The sequence below is a fragment of the Cariama cristata genome, unplaced genomic scaffold (genome assembly GCF_000690535.1).
Source record: "Cariama cristata isolate BGI_N322 unplaced genomic scaffold, ASM69053v1 scaffold313, whole genome shotgun sequence".
Taxonomy (NCBI): Eukaryota; Metazoa; Chordata; class Aves; order Cariamiformes; family Cariamidae; genus Cariama; species Cariama cristata.
This window is the reverse complement of record NW_009607691.1, coordinates 1-25,435: the sequence shown is the minus strand read 5'-3', so window position 1 is coordinate 25,435 and position 25,435 is coordinate 1. Positions and strand designations below refer to the sequence as shown.

At 45.6% G+C, this 25,435-nt stretch overlaps 1 protein-coding gene across 1 annotated transcript in view; it reads right to left on the bottom strand.

Moving 5' to 3' along the window:
* LOC104159018 (AP-2 complex subunit beta) overlaps nucleotides 1-23,874 on the bottom strand; it is a gene marked incomplete at its 5' end in the record, with an annotated part of 42,243 nt that extends 18,369 nt beyond the window's left edge. Inside the window, 5 exons of the mRNA XM_009696817.1 lie at nucleotides 1,584-1,713; nucleotides 4,321-4,466; nucleotides 5,763-5,909; nucleotides 18,268-18,460; nucleotides 23,615-23,874. Of these exons, the coding sequence (XP_009695119.1) occupies nucleotides 1,584-1,713; nucleotides 4,321-4,466; nucleotides 5,763-5,909; nucleotides 18,268-18,460; nucleotides 23,615-23,874 (876 nt within the window). The remainder of the gene's footprint in view (nucleotides 1-1,583; nucleotides 1,714-4,320; nucleotides 4,467-5,762; nucleotides 5,910-18,267; nucleotides 18,461-23,614) is intronic.
* Nucleotides 23,875-25,435: the final 1,561 nt, after the last annotated feature.

The window sequence follows — 25,435 nt, the reverse complement described above, 5'->3', positions numbered from 1 at the left end:
GCATGTCTTCTCTTTGCTTTGTTGTAGCAGAAGATGCTACAAGAAACAAACTCTGTTCTGATACCTTTAGAGATTTAATAAGCCAAATACTTCACTTCCTTCCTGATCAAAGGAAGGAGCAACATGAGAACGCATCACCGAGTCGCCTCCTAACACCACGTCCCCAGTGTTACGAAGGCAGATCAGGACCATCACCTCCTAGAGACTTTCAGATTTCCTTCAGAGCAGGAGGCAGATTTTACCAGAGCTGACCCAGATGCAGTGATGCAACCTCATCCTCATGACCTGGACGCAGAGGGAATCCAGCTTTTCCACAAGCTGGAAGGGCCCTCTGTGGAAGACAAGCACATGTAATTCATTCACGGTCCGCATGCTCCCCCATCGCATGACTGAGCTCAGAGCCGGAGTGTAGGACTGCTCGTTTGAGTGCCAGCGATGCTATTTCGAGCTGTTTGCCCAAAGACTCATCAATAAGTCATAAGCCCCAGAATGGAAGTCAAAAGAAGGGAAAAAACAGTTGCTCAGGCAGAATAAATAGTAACTTCCATTGCATTCTCTTAATCTAAAAAGAGAATGAGCTGCTTCAAAATATTCCCCTCTATGGGCTGCTACGCTACAGGAACCCAACCTAGTTCTGTCTCCTGGAGACTTGAGGCGAGTGAGACACGCTACAGTGCAAGTTAACCACATCTCTGGGATACTGGGAAAAATCATCCTGGAGGACCCAGCTACACAGAGCAGAGGCAGGAGTCACTCGCACATGGCAGCGGTGAGGACGAGCCTACTTCCATGGAGATCTGCCTGCCTGATGAGTACTTCAGGACCAATGCCCCTGAGGCATGCCAGGACTGATGGAGACAGCCTCTGGTCCAAACCAGAGGGGAACATCTCCCTGGATCTGTCATGCCTTTATCAGATTGGCTGCCCAACCTGATAAAAAGCCTCTCCTGGGGAATGCTGTTCCCGATATGCACCAACAGCCTCGTTAATGAAGCATTAGCTGCTCACGTCATTTCTCCTCTGCCTTTCCTGGAACACATCTTGTTTGCCTTGGATTAAGCTACCTGGGGCAGGGATGTGCCAATGCTTTTATAAAGCACCCTGGAAGTTAAGAGCACTAGAGACATATTAATCACTCAGGAGTTGTCATCTTTCTTGCAATTCCTTTAATTGCCTCAATTCTTGCTGACAGTTCTTGCCGCCTGCTCCACCACAGGCATGCACTTTTTCTGTTCAGACCAGCTCCAGTGTGTAAGCCCAACCAAACCTCACGTCCAGTTTACAAAAGAGTGTTACTGGAGCAGACAAAGACCTTAATCTACACAGATGCAAGCAGTGGGTTTGAGGTGTTTGAAAAGTCACAAAACTCAAGAAGTGTCTGCTTCAGTCCTCCTGGGAGAGACTAGAAAAAGGAATAGGAAGAAGTTTTCGTGAGACTCATGGTCCATATCCATGAGGTCTGCCTGGTTACCGTATACACAATGGCATTTTGTTATTAGAGTCTTACCGCATTGTGTTGGGCCAAACAAACTGGGCTGAGCACCTGCTGATCTCCCCCCTGCCCAGAATGAGACAATCCTTACCTGGAGGTTGTTCAGAGGCTCCATTTTCATGACTGGTCCCAGAGTGTTGAGGGGCAGGGAGACATCAATACTTTGGTTTGGCATCAGAGGTGTGTGAATGGCCAACGGGGTGCTTGGGATAACACCAAAGCTGGGCAAGAGAAAAACAGAGGTGATGAGAGCAGCACTGCATTGCCCAACACCTATTCCCCTTTGCCAAGCCCAAGTTGACTTATCTTCCCATTACTCCTGAGTTGCCCATCCTGTTAGTCCAGAGGAGGAACACAGTTCAAAAGAGCAGACAGTCAAAGTAGGATAGGGCATGGGAAACTCAGTCAGGTTGGTCTTGCTGACAACACGCACTATCCTGCCCAGGGGACCAGCATCTGTGAACTCTTCCATTACTCACACAGCACTCGTCTACGTGCTGAGCAGCAGCCTGCCCATCAAAGAGCAACACCTGGGCTCAGACGTGTAGGCTTCTTGGCACTCTCTTACAGAGCTGCAGAGCACAGCTAGTAGAATATATCATGCACTGCATGGCTGTTATATCGTTGGGAGCTATGGAAGAAGGAACTGGAGCCAACACAGAACAAATAGAATAGCCAAGGAGGAGTACATGGTTCGTAACAGAGCACTGTAGAACAAATGAATCAACACAGCCAGCTGTCCGGTCCCAAATGACAGCGTCTGGTTCTGTTGCTTGGTTTGAGGCTCCTTCAGCTGGGGACGTATACCACCATAGCAAAGTGAATGTTTACTTGCCTCTTCAGTCCCAGAGGCATTTAATTCCACAGGCACCTCTACTTAGTGTGGAGAAGAGGAAAAGCAGCTAACATTTAACATAACGCTTCTGTACTATCTAGCAGCTTCTTTTCAAAAGCAGATGGAAGCGCAGATGCGTTAGATAGTTTTGGTGTCCACTTGTGACCACATTTTTCAAAAGCAGATGGAAGCGCAGATGCATAAGATAGTTTTGGTGTCCACTTGTGACCACGTTTTTCTTTAGCAGAATTCATATTAGCTCAGAGGTGATAGAGTATTTACAGGGACAAAGATGTATAGGTGTGTATTTTTATTTTATGCACTGAAAAGCTGATACTGTCTATGCAAAATAAGCCATATGTGTATTGGGTATGTCACCCTTTCAGAAACAGCAGATGCCATGCCCCATTCTTTGTTCTCCTCGGTTTTTGGCTCTAAGGAGCTGAAATAAGAATATTCTTAGCAAGGGTCTAGCCTTCTGCAGCCATTTCACCTTGGGGGACGTAAGCCCTAGTGTTTTCCATAAGACTCAGGGAAAACAAAGTTGCATTTTGCTGTGATATTACAGCCCACTAGAGCTCTAGCTTGCCTGTTTGTTGTGGGGTTTTTTGTTTGTTTGTTTTTTGTTTGTTTTTTTTTTTTTTTTTTTTTTAAACGCTTTATCCCAAGACTGCAGAGAATGTGATTAGTAGCAACACGTGGAAAAGCAATAGAAACTTCCCAATCACAAACCTTAATATTTAAACCTAAAGAGCCAGCCCACTGCAGCTTTTTCTAGTGCACCAGCCACAGTGGAAAGCAGTGAGAGAAGAGTAAATAGCAGTAGATTGTATATGGAGCATGTGCTGATATGCTGCAAAAGGAGAAACTGCTGTTTTACTGTACAGTATTTAAACTTCTTACATCCTTGAGAAGTATCATGTAGGTGTGGTTAGAACATAGGCTGATGTATGGGGAAAAAAAAAAAATCACAAGCAAACTGGCTTTTTTTCACCCCAATTTGCATGAAACATTTGCCTATAGCAGCTTAGTAAAACTCCCCAGAAAATATAGCAGTCCAGGGAGAACATTTACTAAGACTTACTAAGCATAATGTCTTTTGTAAGTAAATATTATTCGTCCCAAGAAATCTCAAATTTGCAAGGCTAACAGTAATATTAAAGAGATGGTTTCAGTGGATCTTTAGTATAGAGAACATTTTTCCAGTGAAGGGATATTAAGAAAGATGGGGAACACTTCAGTCACAAGATATTCTTTATAGTGGTGATAAGAACTAGCCTGGTCTTTGCTCAACATATAGCAAACCACATGATAAGCGCTCTGACTGGGAAGGGTATTTGCGGGAAAACACCGTGGCTGTACTGCCATGTCATGTCTTTTGGCTGAGATGGGTTTCTGAGAACAATCTGTATGCTCTGAACATTCAAGTGGCTGCTCCTTCTGACAAAATTGTTCTGCTGCCAATTACAGGGAAAACATGTGCCATAGGCTCTTAACTTGCAACTTGTTCATTGACAAATAGCTTTATTAATGAGACCTGCACTTCCAGACAGTCTGAGGGGCAGCACGGCAATTAAGTCAGGAGGTAGAGCCATTATGGATTGATACTTGTGCAGCTCAAATGCTTTCCTGTTTATGCTCTCACTCTCCTTGGGGCACTTACTGGCTATAAAACCACTAACCTGCCTAACAACTCATGAGGCTGCTTTAAAACTCTGCAGAGATTAAATGGGGTAGATGCTGTTTCAGAACTAGGAGAATGACGGGACCGTCTGCTGCCCGTTTCTGCACAGATTTATCAGTCTGTATTTTCGGCCCTTTCACACAACTGTGGTGTGATGGAGAGTTCAGGCTGTATCATCCAGCTGTTTCCATGACTGCATTATATACCTATATAAAAGTCCTCTCTACATCTAGCAGTGTAGACACAGACTCCTTTCATAGGAGCATGCAATCTTTTTAACATAGTGGACAAAATGTATTGATTTCTTACCTGTTCTTATTGAACTGAATGGCAAAGTCGGTCATGTGCTGCAAAGCCTTATTGGTAAAGTTCATCTCCATGTAGATGTGTCCCTGCCTGTGACTGAACGTTCCCGAGATCTCCAATCCTTTAGCCTTCACTGCAGGCAACCAAACCTTGAACACAAGAGATGTCATTCAGCATGAGAAACTTGGCCTGAAGATAACAAACAAGTACAGTTTTCCAAACAACAGAGAAGTCCTGAGTTCGGAAATCCAGGAACATTGGCACATTAAGCCCACAAACGCTAAAGAAACACTACAGGGAAGATAGGACATGGGGTGTTGAAAGGATGAAGCTCACCAATGAGAAATAAGCTTGCTGCTCCTAATTCATATTTGTTCACAGCACTCACATAAGAATTCAAATACACTATAACATTAGTGTGCACAAGAAACAGTGAAAGCTTGTGTCCATCACACTAATGTGAGACTTACCAAGTCTGCTGAGGGACAGGCTTCTCCAAGGACTTGTTGGGCTATTAGAGGCAGGACAATACTAAAGTTTGAACCAAATAAAATCACAGGGCCGATGCTATTCACTGTTTGGGTTCTGGATTCCCAAATCACCTTTGTGGGAAAAACCCAGAACCAAATTTGAGTGGTGCAAAATGAAGTACTACTTAGTTCAAAATTACTGGGTTCTTTTGTACTTGGTCTTATATCTGGTGTAATGCTTGCAAGCAGCTAAGGACCAAAAGCTTCGAGTATGCTCTGTATGCAGTACCTTGGAATCACCATAGGATGACTTAAGTTTATTCATCCATTGACTGTTTAATAAAAGCGCTACTTTTTGTTTATTCCCTTTCAGGCATGAAAGGCTAACCCTGAGCTCCCTGTGGCCGCTCCACAGCCTGTTACCGGAACCACGTTCTGTATCACACGAACCCTCCAGACTAAGCATGCTTTAGTCAGTGCATCTGCGATCTCTGTCACTAACAGAGCACTTATCCGCATTACGCTGCGGCATGCTCGTCCCAGTCACATGATTTTATCTTCACTGTCACGTTGGGTTCCTCCAAATAAACGAATCTTCTACGAAAGTTGTAGCAAATTGTATTCTGCCCTCAGTTTCCTGGGGATATTTGCTAAAAAGTAGGTCTCCAGGAAAGCTGCTCTGACAAAATTAAAATTCTCAGTATCTTATGTAAGCCATTCTTTAGAGTAATATTGTCACAGGCAAAATGAGGGAACTGGTAAAAAAACAGCAGTCTGTAACTAACAACTAACGTGGTCCCCAACACAGTTATTCCGCCTGGGAAAAACCCAGGGCATCCCTAATGGGACTGAGTTGAACTAAGCTGCCCTGATAGCACCAGAGACCCACAATAAAGGGGACAAGTGAGCAGTCTCAGACTTCTTGTAGCCTAAGGTAAGGCAACATACTGAGAATGATTCTTTTTCCTTACGTACAGACTTCGGAGCCACGTATCCTCCAGGAGCCATGCCTATACCAGATGAGAGTTCAAAGAGATCGTTGAGTCCACTGCTCACCACCGCTGGGGTGGGTGAAGGGGCAAAGGTGGCTGGCACAGAGGAGGGAATGTAGGTCTGCCCCACCTGGAGGAGTCAGAAAGAATAGGCATTGATTAACATCACACAGGAAGAACACCACTTATTAAATATGGCATGAACTCGGGCAATATCCTAAATATTTTAAAGCTGTTTGCAGCTTCCCTGCTGAATTATCAATAGTGCTAAATAATGCATTTGAATTCCAAAGCTCTTGGCAACTAATCGCTACACTCAGCTGTCACCTCAACCATACAATAGCTTTCACATCATTTTTTATAGCTCTATAGTTATCTATTCCCACCATAGAGGAATTTTTCTTCTCCACCTCTCCTTCTCATAAAGACAATATGCAATCTACCCTAGATAAACCCAGGGAAAAGAAAAAAATGCTTCAAATCTTCCAACTACGACAGTCTTCAGGAATCTGCAAGATTTTGCATATCCAGAGATAGCAAGGGAGTCATGACCGTATTGCGTACTCCCACCCAAAGCCAGAGCTCTGCATTCTCAGCACTGTGGTCCAAAAGGTTCATTACATGAAGCAAAACTAGTTGTCTCTGTCTGCCAGGGGAAAACCTTTCTGCAAAAAGGGCAATCCTTCCCTCTCAGGACTTAAATGAGGGCACCAAACCGAGAATATTAACCCTTATGTGCCCAGTTCCAGGTGGGACAGTCACACTCAAGTTGGACTCCCAAGTTCGCTTCCTTACCATAAGCAGGAAGAATTACGTGCTTGAGAATAGGATTCACCAGTCAGCAGCCCAGAAACAGGCAGAATGACTAAGGCAGGCAATAGGAATTACTGACGACAGGTCTGGGTGTGAAGTCTCACTGCTGTTCTGTGTTCAGGAACCTACCTGAGATGTGGTGTTTCAGTCAACCCTTTGGACAGGGAGGACTGGTGGGTTCATGCTGGCCCAGGAAGGCAGAGACCTGGCTTTGTAGGTATGATCTCTACAGAGTAAGTATCTCTCACGTCCTGGTGTGTACTACCTGGGGGCTACAGGTATGTTGTACCACCAGCTCTCCCCTGCCCTCATGCTGAAGCTAGAAAGGAATGCAAGATTCACAGGGAAAGAAGGAGAGAGAATGACTGCAGCCATAACAAGGGTCTCTGAAAAGCCCTCACTCCAGAACTGAATATGCTTTCTTTGCTGACCTACTGGCTACACAGTCCTGGAAAGAGGGACTAGAGCTTTCTCCAGGAGACTGCTTTTGGCTGTGGGTTGGAGGCACACTCCCTCCTGCCCACTGCGTCTCCAAGTCATCTTGCATCCTTTCCCCATGCTCTCCTGGAAGAAGCTGGTATGCATTTGAATACAAGGGTGCTTTGGAAGCAGCCTGTGAAAGACTCCCATGTCCTGGCAAGTGCTCTAGGCACTAGGACACTCACAAAGTACAGGCACAGAAAAGGAGGCCGGTGGCAAGTGGAGTTCAGCACTGACCACACGTAGTAGGAAAGCTCAGAGCACCTGTTCCTGGTGTCCAGGAAAAGTGTTATGTGGCATTTGGGAGGAGAAAAGCACTGAGTTCAGACAAGCCCGCGGTGACACTGCGTTAGGGTTACAACAGAACAGGCTTTGTGAGTAGAGGGGTAGCATCCTTGGTCTTTCAGCTGCCAAAGCAGTTGCACAAGGACTGGAGTACTGCCAGTGTTAACGCTGGTGCTCAAACTAAAAGCTCTGAGAAAGAAGAGTTAAGCAGATAGAGTCAACAGCACTGATCCCTGGCTGTTCTTAGGAAAGCCCAGGTGACAGCTGGACTCAAAGCAACATAGGTGGGGACCTGTATGTTTCAGTTCCATTTGTCCATTTTCAAACACAGTCAGGGATTTAAAGCATCTTCCAGCACATAATGGGTGAGGTTATATTTAAAAACCCTGAGCTTTGACCAGCTTTTTAAATTGGGGAAAAAAATGGAATGGCACTTACTGCCGGGCTTCCTCCAATGCCCCCGCCAAGGTCACTGCCAAGCTGAAAGAGAGAAGGAGAGAGAGGAGAGAAAGACCGAGTTCATTTAAGCCAAGTGTCAGATGGCCGGAGCGGAGCTCAGTTTGACCGCACTGCTGCGAGCACGTCTCACTCGCTTGCCGTGTACAGGACAGACAGAAACGCAATGATGGGAAAGCACAGGGAACAGAGGGGCTTTTTTGCTGTTGTGTGAGCAGTGACATTTGGAGAACTACCCCACGCATCTACTGTGGACGGGAGCGTTTTGCAGGTTAATAAAAACAAAAAAGCTCATTCCCTCTTGTGCTGTCATCTGCACCAAAAACTGTGCAATTCTTCATGTTTCATGAATCAGTGCTTTCCCTTCAACCCATGGCGCTGGCTGCCAGCAGTCCTGAGCAGCTCCACAAAACCCAGTGGGGTAACTGTGAAATGGAATAAAAATAAAACTGACAGGAAGCTCACTTCCCAAAAGCTTTAATTTTCTAGGGAACAGCTACGAACTACGGGAAAACACAATGCATCTTGGCTATGTTCCTCTGATGTGCGGCTCTGTGCTGGCTATTATGACAGTTCAGACAGGTGGGCTTTGTCTTCCCTTTGAAGATGCTCCCCTCCCTTAGGAAAAAAACAGTTTCATGATCTAATGGGCCACTCAAATAGCAAAGAGATGCTAAGGTGCATTAGGATATTTCAGTAACGATCTCTGCCAAGCTACACAGCTACAGTTTGAAGCAACTGAAATAGCCCCTGCGTACCACCCGCGCAACCCCCCATAAACAGCAAATGCTCTCTGGAGCCCTTCTGCCAAACCATCCTGCAGCCCACCTAGAAGCTGTCCTACCATGAACTCTTTTTACAAAGCATCCAGACCACTTTCTCAGCAATAAAGCCCATTTTTTTAAACATCCACACCATTCTACATGCTCGAGATAATTCAGTGATCAGGACAGACTCCAAAGCTGGCTACAAGTGCTGTTTGCGAGTACCGCATCATTCACGTGAATATTTATAAAGCACTCAACAGATGACTGATAGCCAGGAGGAAACAAGCACAGATCTGCAGTGGTTATTCACTACAGAGACATCTCCAGGCATCATCCACATCTTAAGGCTTTTGTTCAGAAGACCATGGTAGTTTTTTTGCTCAGTGCAGGGCTTTTTTGGTCACATTCAGACAAGGATCATGCCCCAACAATGTGCACATAGGGTGAAGCAAGTGCAGGGGCGAGGTAGGAAAAAGCACCATGGGGAAAAGGCTGGACTGGCAGACTAGAACAACACAGCTCACCTTGTAGATGGCTTTGCTCTTCCATTTGATTTGGGTTTGGGGAGTTTGTTTGCTTTAAAAAAAGCATTTGACAAACTGGGTCAACACAGGTTCTAGGTACGTTGTTCACATATACACTGATGTGTTAAGATAATGAACAAATGCACCGTATAGCTAAAGCAGAAGCTTCCAGGGGGGCCTGTGCTTAGAGTCAAAAAGGCTCCAACCTTTTCCCTCTGCACAAAAGACTTGGAAATTCAATGTTGTTCTGGTCCCCGCTAGCCTGTTCCCTGGGAGATGTCATGGCAAATATATTTTACACCGGTCAAGAGATACCATAAAGTTTCATACTTCTCTCCCTCAGCACAGACAAAAAAGGATAAAATGCCTTGAGAACAGCAGCAAAGTTGTAAGACAGTGACTTACTAGATGATAACTAGCCTCCAAAAAAACCTGTAAAACTTGACAAATCCCCATGCTATTCTGGATCCCCCTTCTATCTCCTGGCCTCTCTCTTTCCCCTCGTCCCCACAGGAGCCACCTGATGCAATATTAGCTATCGTAAGTGGGTTTTAGAGAAGTACAAATCACACACAATTTGCCTTTTTTAAGAAACATTAAGAGTTTTTTTCCTGTGTGAGACTCAGTTTATCCCTACTTGAGGTCATGACAGAAATTGATAGGGCATCCCTCATCATCTGCAACTGCCACCTCTCCGTACAGCAACCCTTTCTCTCGCTACCCATGGCAGTGCACTGCGCCAAGTCCAGTTTTTCTTAGCTTCCTTAAGAGATAACAGATAAAACTGAGTGATTCCAAAGTCAAAAGAAATATCAGTCATAGACCAAAGGAAGCCAGCCAGAGGATGCAAATCCAATTAATATTGAGCTTATAAAATAGGGTTTACTATACTGTTAGGTCTCCTCCACTGAAACAGCCTGGCAGAGCAGAGTTTTATTCTACAGACTGCTCTTTAAGCCAAGCCATGTTTTAAATTAATATATCAGATCATTTATACCTTGTTACTGGCTCACTGAGGAGTAATAAATGCAACTATTACACCTCATCCCTATTCATAGTCTTGCACACAGATGAACTTCGCACTTTATACTGACGGGCAGTGCAGTCCAGAGGAAAAGAAAAAAGGTAAAGAATCCTGTACATTTCCAGATATTATTGTATGCATGGAGGATTTCTGGTACTGTTGTCTGAAGCAGGAGAAAGACTGGTTTATCAAGAAGCAAGCATTTTACAAAGACTATTATGGAAATGACTGAATAATTCTGCACAATCAAGCCAGACGTTAATTATTCTACAATTTCCTATTACACTCATCATAAGAAGCTGCAGGCTAGGAATCCAACCTCGAAGAAACCCGCATACTGGTATCTGCATGCACTCACTGTGAAGGAGGGAAGGAATGACATATTGGGGTTCCTCAAGCTATCTGCAAGTCGTCCATCTTCCCTAGCTGTCAGGCCTTGGGGAAAAAGTAGAATTTGGATTTATTGCTTGTCTTGAGTCAAGACTCCAGCTCTCACCCCTTGCAAAGCAGAGAAAAAAACCTCACTGGCTCAAAGAATTTACCGTGAGCCTTTTCACATTTCTAGATTGCACCCAACATCTCTGCTTTGTGGTAGAAAAGATCTCTTCCCAATGCCAGGAAGCTCTGACTTGCTCCTCCTGCAGCCCTGCTTTACGCATAGGAAGGGTCTGCGCACGGGAGCCTGCCACTCTCTTGGCTCCTATGCTCGGGACCAAGCGCTGCAGATCTGTGCTACAAAGCCGCAGAGCAAGGTTGAAAGAGCTGGCAGCTTCACCAGGTCCCTACAGGCAGAGCTGGCTCTACCTATATAGTGCAAAGAGAAGTGACAACGTATCTACTTCAACAAAAATTAAAGGGGAGAAGTTAATAAAGAACTAATCAGTTCCACATCAGATCCGGGGTGCACTACCCACTGCAGCAGCACAGAAGTCTCTTTCTCCAATTTTCTTGCCTGCCACCCTCCCATAGCACCAAGGCTTTCCCCATCCAGAAACTACAGGTCTGGTTTACCCAATCCTCCCACAAGATGCCCAAGACCTAACTTTATTCCAAACTCAAAAGGATGAAAGAGACTGTAACAGTGATGTGAGTAAGAAGGAAGGAGGAAGACAGAGGGAACAGGAACCAATTACCCACGGAGTGTCCTCTCCCATCTGGAGTGACAAGCAGAGTACAGAAGGAAAGAAGCAGATATTAGTCAGGCATGAAGCGCTGTCGAACCAGTTCCCCAGGGCTGGCAGCTCTAGTTAACCATTTCCATTCATCTCATGGGCGGGCAGTCACTCCTGTTGGAAGGACAATGTGGACCTGCCTTACCTGACACCAGGCAACAGCCCCACGGAGGAGAGGACCATGTTAATACAGCTGTCAGCCCTACTCAGGCTGAGACGCTCACTATGAAGGTGAGGTGGACGAGGGCTGCCACTTGATGGGCAAGGGGAACTTGTAACACTGCAAAGCCCTGATCCTGAACCCAAAGTTGGCGGGCTTGCTTCTTGCTGAAGAGCACAAAGCCTCTGTCCAGGATGAAGAGTTGCCAGCTTCAAGAGATGAGCAGGGGATGAACAGGGACCCTTGGCCACCAAACGTACAAAGTTCTTCAAACAGGAATTCTCTTTATTCCCTCCAAACTCATCCTGCCGCAACAGCACTCAGCCAGCCACATGAGTTTTAAAGAAGAGGCTGGGTTTGACCCTGTATCAACAAAACCAGAACTAGCACCTCTTCCCCAACCACATCAGCATCTTTACTTTGTATTAGTTGGCTTGGATGGCGTTGCAGTTGCTCTGCGGTTGACGAGCATTTGCCCAGTAATTTCAGCTCCGTGTAAGCAGTTACGCTGACTTATGTAGTGCAGCAGTGCTGGAGTTACTGCATTAGGAGCGTTTATTTGCTTCTTAACAGCAGCTTGTAATGAAGTGACTCTGCTGAAATGTTCATGTGATCTGGAGGGGTTACAATCACTTCTGCAACATGACGTGAGGCATTTGGAGCTCCAAAAAAATAACAGAGAGGGTGGAGCCAGGACCAGAGGCTGCAACCACCACTGCTCAGCAACCTCTTCGCCTTGCATCCATAGCACAGCCAGGGCTTTCAGAGCAGCTATGCATTTCATGGACCCATAATTCATGGGTTAACAGGGGACAATTGCTGCCTCCTCCTTCCCTCGCACCCCAAACCAAGAGTTAAGCATCACAGCTCACAGAGCTAGATGAGAGCATGCACTCAGTAACACAGCAGCAAGGAACACAAGGCGTTTACCTAGTAAGAATTAGGCGATGGGGCTGACCGAAATGCTGAGAACACAGTTGCTAGCAGGCCACTTGATCTGGGCTAATCCTGTTAGAGATCTCTTAACTGCAGGACAGATCATGCATGGTCTGCATCTTCTGACCTCCTGACGGGCTGTAGATACCTCATTGCAGACTCCGCTGTGGCTCACACAGAGGCATTTTCAGTACCTCGTTTGCTGCCTATTTTGTGTGTCTGTTTTCATATTGCCAAGTCAGGTTTGCAGCGCAGAAGGGCTACTGTCCAAACCAAGGACACCTGTGCCGAAGGTGGTGGAGAACAGGTCATGCTGCCATTACCACAGCCACCAGTTTCAGTAGCACTTACTGCTTTACCTTGCTGGATGATTTCCATCAGCAAACAAAACCATCTTCCTTTCTGAAAGTGTAAAAAAGCAGCTCTACAAAGCTCTAGTCGTCCTATTACTGTTAACAGCAACAACAGCCTTAAATCAGACATGAATGAGCAACCCATCAGAAGAGCTCCTTTTCTGTATCAGCATTGCTCCAGCAATGGACACACGCCCTTTGTCAGAAATCCTAACAGATGTCCTTTGTAGTTCATCAAACCAGAACAGCCCAGATGAAAGGAGATGCTCAGCTCCTTGTCGGAGGCTGGAGGAGCACCCTGGGGAAGCATCACATCCACTGCATAAATGGACATTGCGGCTGACCTAGTATAGACGCTCTCAGACTGTAGTTCCAGGAAAAGGTAAATGAAGTAACTTTTGCAAGATTATGCACAGCCAGTCACTTGCAGAGCCAGGGGAGGAATCTAGCACCCAGGGCAGACTGGGAGTCGCTTTTCGGCTTCCACAACTATGTGAGGCTTCCTACTCTGAGTATTGGAAATAACTTAGAAGTTGGGTTTTTTTTTAGAAAACATTGGTGAGTCCCTAATCAACCTCAACAAGCCAAGTTGCTGTCCACTCATGCCAGACTTTGAACTCTCCACTGAAAAGCAGTCAGACAGGGAGGGAGTGACACCAGCAGCCCCTGCTCACCAGACTTTTGGATCAAGCAGGCTTTCAGGACTGCTGGAGCCAGCATTTCTTTCCAGGCTGCCAAGCCTACAGGGACTCGGAGCCCAGGACACTCTGCAGGAGAGGGTGAGCTAGCGCTCAGGTCCCAGCCCTCCATCACACTTCAGAGCAAGCACAGTGGTGGGACACAGCCCTGAACCATGCAGAAGAGACCTCTGGGGTCAGACCCCCCTCCCCATATCCAACCTGATTACGTAGAGGGGCACAGCTCCACCTGGAAGAGGCCAAACCAGTCCAGGTATTACAGAAAACTGTGGATATCCAGTGTTTATCAAACAGCTTTACACTTCAGGACATAAATCAGTCTGACCAGCTGCCAACCTTGAATCAATAATATTCTTGTAGATGAGTGGCTAGAGTATTAAATAAAATCCTTACATAACAGACAATCCAAGCCTGTCCATTCCTACAGATTTACTGCTCTGCCCCCGGGTTTAAAGCCAGCCTCCTTGGCTCCCGGCCACAGTGCCCTGCTCCCGTTAAATGCATGGGCTCACAGTGAGCTGCACAATGAGCTGGGCAACACAGAGCTCTCATGCCCAACGGGTTTTCAGAGCAAATGAACCCACCAAAAGGTTTAAAGACAAAATGACTCTGGCTCATTACAGCATGGATAGACATCCTACAAAGCGCTGCATCGACAGTAAACCAGGAGTTGGAGGATTGCCTATAATCTGCATGAAGTTTAGCCACTCCAGAGCTGGCTTTAAGGGGATAAAGCACCAAACTCCAGCTCTCAGCACGCAGGACTCTGCATCCAGCAATCTGCTGTCCAAGCAAGTTTTCCTTCTCCCACATTAGTGACTGGTATCACTACTTTACAGTGTAGAGCTGGAGATCTCAAACAGCTTTTTAACAGTGGGTTTGGTCACCATTTTACAGAAAAGCAAGCAAAGCAGAGAAGAAGATGATCTGCCCAGGGTGGCAAACGGGCAGAACCCGGAGCAGACTTGGTGCCGGCTCTGTTCAATAGAGAACAGCTCTCACTAAGTCATATAGCAAGTCTGCTCTGGTTATAAGCAAAGCATATCTTGTTCTTGTACTAACGGCCCTTTTTTTTTTTAAATTGTTAACACATGCTCAGCATCTGTGCAAGCACAATATGCACGCTACATTTAATACCAATTACAGGACTCACTACGAAGTAAAGAAATTAACCTATCAAGTAGCTGGAGTCTCACTGGTCATGGGGATAAGTATCTAGGAATGCTGAGGAAAATTCAAATTAACAATATTAATTTGGTGTTTATCCAGTTTTACACCATGTAGTCTCTATTTAAATGCCCGGAAGAAAAAAAAACCCCACAGGTTAAGAAATGGAAATGCAGAATGATGTTTGCTGTGGAAGTTAAGGCTGCTGTTGATCTTTCTTGGGTTAGTCCCATTGGGACTTTCACTGCAAGAGGATCCCTCTGAAGACAGACACCCCCTCCAAAGAAAAGGAGGCATAATCAAATACACAAGAGCTGCAACAAATATCCAAGGGGATCAACACATGACACTGAGTGAATGTGACAAACTGGCTGAGATCCTGCCGGCAGCCTCTTCCAGACCTTCAGCTGCCTTTGAGACACTCGCAGTACTGACGCAATCTCACCATCACAGCAACAGATCATGATTTTATGCACCAACTCAAGCACATCCCAAACCATTTTCCTCCACTGTAACAGAGAGGCTTATTTAGGCTTTTTTACATATCAAACAGTTGCTTGGAAAATGGAAGTGGGGTTTGGGGTTGCTCTACTCTGGCAGTAGATCAACTTACGTCCCTGTTCAGGCTGAGAGATAACGCCAGAGGCACAGTGCAGAGAATACACCACGTTTGAATATCTCATGTTCCCCTATCTCCTCTCAGGTCACCTGAGATCCAAAAGGGATATGCTAATGGTGAGCAGAAAACAGGGATCAACAGCAGAGGTGGTACAGCCTCCATCACTGGGAGGATTAAAAAAAAAAAATTACACTAGACAAACTGCTGTTGGGAAAATGCATATTCAATCCTTCCTTAGATGAGAACCCAACCATGCTTGGTTCCAGTACTCTTTCCTAGACTCTTAAGACAACAAGAGGGATGGGAAAAGAAAGACCAAAGCACAGAGGAAGACAGCTGCCTCAGCATTCACAACCAAACAGGGTTACTTTCTGGTAGCACAAGGGCCCAAAGTGAAGTAAACTCTCTCTGGTTTGAAGAGGAGAGAGGGATGGCTCACACCACTCCATGCTTCATACAAGAGTATGGGAGCCTCAGTCTTCCCAACAAAGCAAGGGAAGAAATGCATTTAAAAAGACTCTAGGAGTAACGGAGAGGGAAACTTCCAAGTGGAATGAATCGGCAGCAATATAACATAAAGGAAGTGTGTGTATAAGGTATCTGGAGAAGAGGAAGGGATTGCTATGCCAGCAGCCAGAATGTCTACCAACACACTGATAGGCAGAACACTGATAAAGACAGAGGAAGAAGATCTTATTTCAGTCTCCAACCTCATTAACTGACTGCACGAACAGCCCAAGTGACTGCCATCCCTGGCTTCCAGCCATTTTTGATCCCTGATGACGCGTGAGGAGCTCAGCCTTTCAAGGGGGCACCTTGGGATGCATCTCACCCCCTCACCACATAAAGAAATCAGGCATGTGCCTACCTGCCATTTGAGAGTGTGTTTTTGGCACTGCACAAATGTGGCTTAATATTAGCCTAAGATCCAAATGCCAATCCCCTTGGCTAGCCATGCAGCCAAGAGACACTGCCTAGCAATTCAGCTAATACCAGGTTAGGGTTAACTCAGCTTGATACTTGCTAATGCCCACGACAACAAACTAAGACACAGATCACATTCACTCACACACTAATTAGGCTTATTAGAGAAGGAAAAGCCAGAGAAAGAGATTTACCAGGAAAAGATTCAGTTATATGTGCGAGGAATCAGAAGACAGGACATTTGATGCAACAGCATTTCAACAGAAAGCATTCTGGGGAAAAAAAACCCATAACCATTCAGATTTTTTTTTTTTAGTGCTCACCCCATCTAGTAACTCAGCTGAGACAGTGCTGGCCCACGCAGCCCGAGGCACAGCTACTTCCCCCATCCAGACATGATCACTTTGTTAAATCACACTCCACAGCTCCATGGATTTACTCAAGCCTTGAGAAGAATATTAAATAAAAGCCTAGTACCATATCACCTAACAGCTCTACTGCCAAAGCAGATCACTAAATTAAGCCCATTAATGCCAACTGCAAGACAACTCTTTTCCCAAAACCAAGTTTTAGTCCTCCTTCTGTGTCCATTTATTTGTCTCTGATACTAGTGAGAAACATAGAGTTACTATAAGTGGCCTAGAAGACCGTATAGGCAGAGGAATTTAACTCCTAACCTTTTTGAGCTGCCACAGATAGCACCATTTTCTGCAATGCCTTAACAATTAAAAATCCCGGTTTCTTAGTGGCACATCTTGCAATGCAGGGCAAAGGCTGCAAAGGTTACTGCTCCGGGCTGTCTGCTTTCCCAGCAACTCCAACTTACCCATTTCCCTAATCCCCTATCTCCACAGCGTAAAAGCAGTCTCCCTGCTAAATAAGCAAACCGCTGTTTAGATGGCACAGAGGTTAAAGCACATCTGACCTCCGTGAACGCCAATGCCATTAAGGGTCAGGTTGTTTCCAGTTCATTAGCTCATGAAATGCTGGAGCTGGAGAGGTGTTTAATGTCCGTTTTAATAAGATTATGGCAGCTTAAAAAAAAAAATCTTTGACAAATAAGGATTTGTTGCATTTGGGTTCATCCAGCCGCTTCCTACCTCTATTATTCAGAGCTTGATTCAGAACTGAAACTGCACCTAAACCAGGCACACAGACAACCTAACCCAGCTCACTACAAGCCAAACCTCAAACCAATGCAAGACAAATCCACTGTAGGTCTGAAAGATACCCAGCTATGTTCACTGGGGTAGTCTTACTCAGGTTACATGCTACAAATATACCTAGACTGCTTCTTACCCTTGTAGGCAAGTCACCAGGGTGTTAGGGATCTGTGTGCTGTGCTCCACCCCATGGGAACAACTCCCAGGCTGATGATTAAGTTCACCACTTCTCGACTTCTCAATGCCTGACTGCCACCAGCATAGACCACAGCAATGAGCTCCTCTCCACTGCCATGGTCTCCTTGCTAAGTGATTCTCTCATTGCAGCTCATGCCCAGCTCACACTCCAGAGCAGAAGCAATGTGTGATCACTCACACTCTGGAGCCTGATCCTGTTAGTACTATAATACCTCCTCGTGAGCAGCCGCGGCACAGGCAGGACTACGCAGAGCGTTTCCCTCTTGACCTAACTGCAATTAAAATGTCACTGATATTAAACCATGACATACTCTGGAGAATATACAAATGGCATGACACGGGGCTACAGCCTGCAGCCCTGAGAGTTTTGCACTGAAACTCAGTAGGGTTGGGAACCCGGTGGAACAAACGCCTTCTTGAAAGGGAGCCTGAATCAATTACAAAGCAGTGGAACACTTTACATCCTTAAAACAACTTTTTGGTTTTCATCTACAGACAGAAAAAGCATGGAACAAATATATCCGCTGACCATGGGGATTCTACAGCATGCAGCAACATTCATTTTATAGCAGGAAAAACCTGCTGAAAGTTGGTACAATAGCACTGGCTAAATCCTCTTGGAGTTTTAGGACTCAGCACTGGGAGCTCAATGATCCAAGCATTACAAGCACAAATGATCAAGGCTTTGCAGAGATAAGCACAGCTCCAATTATTTCACATCAGCTGAAGCTAAAGAGGATGCTGCTTACCAAGCTGTCCAGCCCTCCTCCCAGGAGGTCCACAGCACCCATCTGCATGGAGGACACTTGGGGAACATTCACTGGGGGTCCTAGGTCCAGGTTGAGAAGGTCACCCAGAAGGTCACCCTGCGATGGAATGACCTGCGGCTGCTCCAGGTTCGTAGTGGCTGTTGTGCCCACAGGGCTATCGCCTGCATCAGTGCTAGGGGTGGGAGGAACAAGAAGCAGAAGAGAGAAACATTAGTCACCTTCGGTCTCCAGCTTCAGATTCCCAGCACGTGGAAACTCAGCCAGAGGTGGCTCACGAGCAGAAGCCGGTTAACAGTTAAAAGCTTATCCTAGCACCTGATCCAACCACTGCCACGTACAAGGCAGTGTGTTATGGCAGGTGGTTCTTCAACACATGCTTTGAGCTCAAAGACTTTCCATGCATGGTGCATGGTTTTCAGTTCAGAAAATGGAATCTTCAAGGCATGAAATCTGGCCACCTTGAGAAACACATACCCCTCCAAAACAGTGAGCCGTGAGTACTACATGGATTACAGCACTGAAAATTATTTTGCAGCTCAGAAGAAACCTAGAGAGATGATTGTCAGCCCACTGGGCCTGGAGAACTACATGTAAACACTGGGGGTAAAAAAACCAAACCATAATCCAGACTTCCTCAGAGACCTAACACTGATAAAATCCTTGAGCCCTCACTCTAACCAGTGCAAACTCAACCATTCCCCACAGATCTGGATTAACCACCTTCTACTGACCAGCACCAAGCTCCACAACTCTTTCATAATTAAAGACCTCGATCTAAAATTGATTCCTCCCTTCTATCAAAACTTTCCTTTTCTCTGAGTTAGCAGGCATGCTAATTACTAGTCTAGAAGTGTTCACTATACAGTTTCCAAAATTTCTCATCATATGCAGTCTGGTTACCTTTTATATTCACTTGCCACTGAATTTTACAACAAGGAGAGAGGGGAAAAAAAACAAAAAACAAAACAAAAGAAAACCCTGACCATAGCTCCTGGAGTTCTCATTACAATGTATTTATTCTTTAAATCCAGAGATGCTAATATTTTAGATAACTTAAAATCTATTTTGTATCCTGTTGTCAGCAGTAACTGACAAAACTATTTCCAGCTCATATTACTGCAGATGCAGCCAACAGGTAACTGCACACAAATGCCATGGGAATTAGCATCCTGACAAGGTATTTAACACTGGGGCTTTTGTAAGGATTGCAGCTCCTGATTTTGAGTACCCACAATTCTCTTTCTTATCCTTACTCAGTTACTGAGGGGAAAGCTTTAGCCACACAGTATAAGCTGCTCCCAAACTCAGTGCCAAGAGGAAAAGATGTAGCGTAAGGACTGCAGAATGAATTAGTTACCAGGCAGCGACAGAAAGGGTTGAAAGCTTCTTTGCATTGAAAGCTTTAGACCCCTAGTAGTATTAATATTCGTTGTCCTTTCTGCTTCTGCCTTCAGCAGGGAGACTTCTGAGTATGCTGAACAGCTAACTAAAACATTTTTGAAGAGCAAGTGGTTACCATGATCCACTCCCACCCCCAACCTGAGAACAGGGAAGAACAGCATGTATGAGGAGAGACAGACTACAAGCCCGTAGTGCACACACTTCGTTCGTTCCCAGTATATAATCCCTGTAACACTACACCTCTTCAACACTTACTCATCCTTCCTCTGATGGAGATAAAGCAATCCTTCAAGGTCTTGTGTAACTGCAGCTGCCCCAAAGCCCAAGAGGAAATTAGGAAGAGACAAAGCTAAGTCAGCTCATATTAAAAAATAAAACACCAAGCCTCCCATTTCCTGTAAAGAATGGGCCTCTTTAAAGAGATTTGTATAAACAACTTTGCACTTTCTCTGAAAGAAAAAATGAATAAAGAATAGTGGGTTATAAAGGGCAAAAAGACTTGATATAAGCTTTCTCCCTTACAGTCTTGGGCAGATGCTAGCAGCTGGGTTTGCCCACATGAGCTGGAGATTCGGTCCTCCTAGGAGTTCAACTTCCAGTGGTTCCCAGATGTTGGATGTCACAAGGGATGCACAGCCTGAGCCAGAATCAAAAATTTCCTGCAGCCACCTGTGTGGGAATGTGGACTCCTGCCCAAGTCTAACCAGACTGCTCTCCCAGAAGCCCTGTAAATACCTCCCCAAATTTCCCAGCTGCGTTATAGCTGAGGAGGGGTGGTGGGAGCCACCACATGAGGAAACGCTGCCAAGCAATCAGATTTCTCCCCCACCTTTAGGATTTATCTGCCACTCTGACACTTGGGCTCAAAGAAGAGGCAGGAACATCTCACCATCTGTGAGCTGTTCAATGGGTCTTCCCATTAGCTGAGAGCTGAAAGGAACCTGTCCTACACTGCTGTGAATGAAAGTGAAATGAATCAAAATGCAATGCAGTGTATTCTGCCAGTCCCTCCTCGGTTTATACCCAGGAAAGCACCACTCATCTAGCTACTCAAGGCAATGTTATCTTGACTCTGTCAAGCCACATTCATTGTGGATGTCTCCACACTTCCATGCTTTCCCCACTATCTCAACTGTGCAATCTGAAAGAAAACCTCAGTCTCTAGCAGACAGGTCAGCCACCAGAATGGCCATGACCAGAGTGCAGAAGTAATGAAGATTAACTCCAAATAGCTAGGTGAGGAGGTTATCTTTGACTGGACACCCTTAACCTGCCTTAAACTGACAGATTTTCGTGCATCTTTTCATGCACATTCAATACTAGAAAGAGGCAAACCAATTTCTTAGTAATCAGTAAAATCATACTGGATGCACAAATTCAGACTCCCCACAACCATGCTCCTGCAGAGCTGCTCACTGTAATTCTCACGGCCCAAAGTGGCAATTTGGTATCATAGAATCATCACATAATGGTTTGGTTGGAAGGGACCTTAAAGACCACCCAGTCCCAACCCCCCTGCCCTGGGCAGGGACACCTTCTACCAGATCAGGTTGCTCAAAGCCCCATCCAACCTGGCTTTGAACACTCCCAGGGAGGGGCCACCCACAGCTTATCTGGGCAACCTCTGCCACTGCTTCACCACCCTCACCAGGAAGAATTTCTTCCCAATACCTAATCTGAATTTTCTCTCTTCCAGTTTAAAGCCCTTGCCCCTTGTCCTATCACTCCATGCCCTTGTAAAAAGTCCCTCTCCGGCTTTCTTGTCGGCCCCTTTAGGCACTAGAAGGCTGCTCTAAGGTCTCCCCAGAGCCTTCTCTTCTCCAGGCTGAACAACCCCAACTCTCCCAGCCTGTCCTCACAGCAGAGGTGCTCCAGCCCTCGGATCATCTTCGTGGCCTCCTCTGGACTCACTCCAACAGTTCCACGTCCTTCTTGTGCTGAGGACCCCAGAGCTGAAGGCAGTGCTGCAGGGGGGTCTCACCAGAGCGGAGCGGAGGGGCAGAATCCCCTCCCTCGACCTGCTGATCACGCTGCTTTGGATGCAGCCCAGGACACAGTTGGCTTTCTGGGCTGTGAGTACTCATTGCTGGGTCATGTTGAGCGTCTCGTCAACCAGCACCTCCAAGCCGTCCTCCTCAGGGCTGCTCTCAATCCATTCCCCACCCAGTCTGTACCTGTGCATGGGACTGCCCCAACCCATGTGCAGGACCTTGTCCTTGATATGTTCTGACATGGTACAAGGAGGCCTTGGCATCCACTTGTAAGGTTTTACTGTCCTTTAGCTAACAGTAAAGCAAAACCACAATAACACAGCCTCTTTATCAGGTGAGCTCACACAACACTTTTTAATTTACTGAATGAGGAAGAGCACTACATCAGTATTCAGCGTGCTCTGCTGAGCACCGTTCAGACCTTTCCCCAGCTCTGGTTCCCCACTGCTGGTTGAGGCCTGAAGTTTTTTTGTTGAAGTAATGGGTAATATAGTAGTAAACACCACCAGGGCAATGTACAATACTGGTACAGTCAGAAAAGATTTGAGGTCAGCAGATTGTCTGAGCATGAGCTACGAGAGTCAAGCCAGACAGACAGTATACACAAGAAGGCAGTAAAAAGTCCACTCCTTAAAAAAGCTGAGTTCCTTGAGCTGACTGAAACCCCCTAAAATGTTAGCTTCTGTAATGACCTGAAACAACAGCATACAGGGAGGCTGGTAAACACCGAAGACCAAAGCTACCCCCATCCCAGCTCATTTTGCTATTGAGGTAAATCTTTGACTAGGAGAGACCACTGCTTTTCTTGTCCGACTGGTAGACTTGTGCTTGCTGGTCCTGGGTCAATGCAGCCAGACTTTATTTCATAGGCAGAGAGAAAACAATTCCGTTTTCCAAAGCTAGTCATTACAGAAATAGCTTTAGTTGCTAAGAATAGCAGAGAAGCAGTGTCAGAAAATAGAAAAGGAGCAGCATCACACACTGATTTATCAGTGCAACAGCAAAAAATAGCACTCCAAATGTCACTTTGGGAATATTATTAAGAGGTAAGCCTGGATACTCTGCCTCCTGCTGTAAAGCATGCTTACATTTGTAATTAATACCATTAGTGAAAACAGCACTGCTTACCTGAATGAAGAACCACAGGAACAGGCTCAACAGCAACACCACCGCAGCCCAGGACTACCGTACTGCCTGCTCTTGTAGATCTAACCCACTTCCAGTACTGTGATCACTGGGAAGCATTAAACCTCCAGACAATAAGCCAATGCACTTTCCCCCCACCTCCCAAAGGTTAGACAGAACTGTATCAGTAGCCATCATCTTTTAAGCCCAAGCAGTTTTCAGTGATGTGGCTTAGATGGTTTTTACACTCCCCTTGCTTTATAGGCATCAAGTGAGAAAGGTGGTTTTACCAGTCCTTCCCCATTTCATATTCCAACAGCAAAGGATCCCTGTACTTGCCTGTTCCAGGAAACTGGTATTATTCTACACAAATGAGGCTTGTAAAGCTGTGCTGTTGCTGAAGCAAAAGCTCTTACAAAACCAAAGAAGTGTATCCTTCTGAAAGATGCCTGTTTTTACCACAGCCATCATCCTCCTGGAAGTATGCCCTCGCACCGGTTATCCAAAGTTTATGCTTTTTAATTCAAACTCTCACGTCAAGAGGGCTTATAGCCAGTGTCTTCTCAAAAAACATCATAGCTTCTCCTCAGACAAGAACTTCGATGCTTCCTGTCTTCTGACCCAGGAACTCAGAAACTACTTACAAGATGAAATTCTACAATGAAATGGCCCCGTGAATGACCTTTAAGCCCCTACACAATCAACAAAAAAACACTAGGGTGTTATAAAAGATCTTTGCATCTTTTGGACTGTTTGCTAGAAAGAAACAACCAATCCTGCCGATTATCACTGTGGTTGCCTCAGCTTACCTTCCATGGTGAATCGGCAAGTGTTTGCGGTGGATCCCATGGCTTCCCTCCACAAAAGCGTTGGGTGGCTTGTGGTACACAGAAGCCAGAGACCCAATATGGCAGATCAACTCATCTAGCAGAGTCGGTTCAATCAGATCAGTCTCTTCAGAAATAAGTGGCTTTTCCGAGAGGACTACTTCTTTGGCAGTCACTGGATCCGTGGAAAGAAGGCGCCAGTAGATGTAGCCACGATCCCGAAGGTCTGGGTTGTCAGAATCCTAAGACAAAGCAATACATTAGTCACAAGTTTGAAGCAGACTAACGCCTGTGATCACTTCTTTTTCTAGCAGTGATTCTGCTGGATTAAAAAAACCTAATCATCCAGTAGCGACACTCACCGATTTCAGAATGATGTTACAAACTGCTTGTCATGATGAGCATTCCAAAATTAACAGTAAGAACCAAAGTATTAATGCCTAGCTTCCTGCTCAGCTGGTCAGGGAGCAAAAGGCCCAGGACTTGCGTCCCACAACTGCCCCAACTCAGAGTTATCAACTGCTTTCCAAACTCTCCTGCCACTTAACATAACAGTAAGTATTAGCAGAACTCCAAGAAGGTGTAGACAGGAGAAAAGAATGTGAGTCGAAATGACTCTGTCGCATACTAAGAGTAGACATGCAATGCTGCATATTGTAACAGAACAATCCAAGATTCCTGGAAATGTGTGACTTACTAAAGGGCACTGCTGGACAAAAAGACACTGCAGAGCTACAGGATGGATCTTAATAAGCCATATTCTTCATACCAAAAGCGATCTTATTTATCCTGCCTTTTAGTTATCTAATGAAGTATGGAAAGATGCTAATGATACACAGTTAGGATACTTCATCAGTTCTCCAGCTGTCAATAATACCCTTATTTTACTGCAGATACTTCTGTCTCTGCATGAAGTGCTAATTATTTCTCTCCTTTTCAAACAGCTCTGCCCAGAGCAGGAAAGTGAGCGGTGATAATTTGCAGTTAATGTTCTAGGGAGAGGGAGGTGGTGTGGTTTTATTTTGTAGAGCAACATTTTGAACTGTTCATGGAAACAAGAGCTGGGATTTTTAATCCCCATGTCAACAGAATAACAGGGTAAATGTTTCTGAGGTCTTTTTTCCTGTAAAATTCTGGCAACATATCATATACCTCATTAGCCTTCCTCCTCAGTATTTCTCTTCCTCTTCTGTGATCTCATTCATGCTGCTGACCTGCTATAACCTGCCATAACCTGCCTCTCTGCTGTCTGTCTCAAGACATTCTCAGGCACACAGTAAAACCCCTATTTGTAATAAGGCTGAGCATTCGAAGCTCGCTCTGCTCGTGAGGACCTACATACACTGACTGGGTCAAGTGACAGATTTCTCTGCAGTGCTGTTTTTCAGTTTGACAGTGGTGTTGTGGACTCTACACCCTTCGCCCTTAACAATTCCTACAACACTCTCCACACCCTGCCTGCAGCAGGCAGTTCAAGACCTGGCAGGGCTTCTGCAAGGGCAGACACAAAAGACCACATGCTCCTATCTACTTGTAGGCACATACAGATTCAAGATTGACTGTTTCTTCCCACAGCCAAATAAACAGACTTGGAACTTTGGTAAATCTACTAGAACAAGGGCTCAGATCTTCCCTTTCCACATTTCTCCCAATTCTCTGCTCTCCAGGGTCTGCATGCACACGTGTGGTGCATACCAACAAACCCACACTAGCTTAGTGACCCACTCATGCCAGACAGACCACAGCAGTGGAGATGTAGAGGTTCTGTGCCATCCATTAGGTTATGGGCTTGCCAGGGACCTC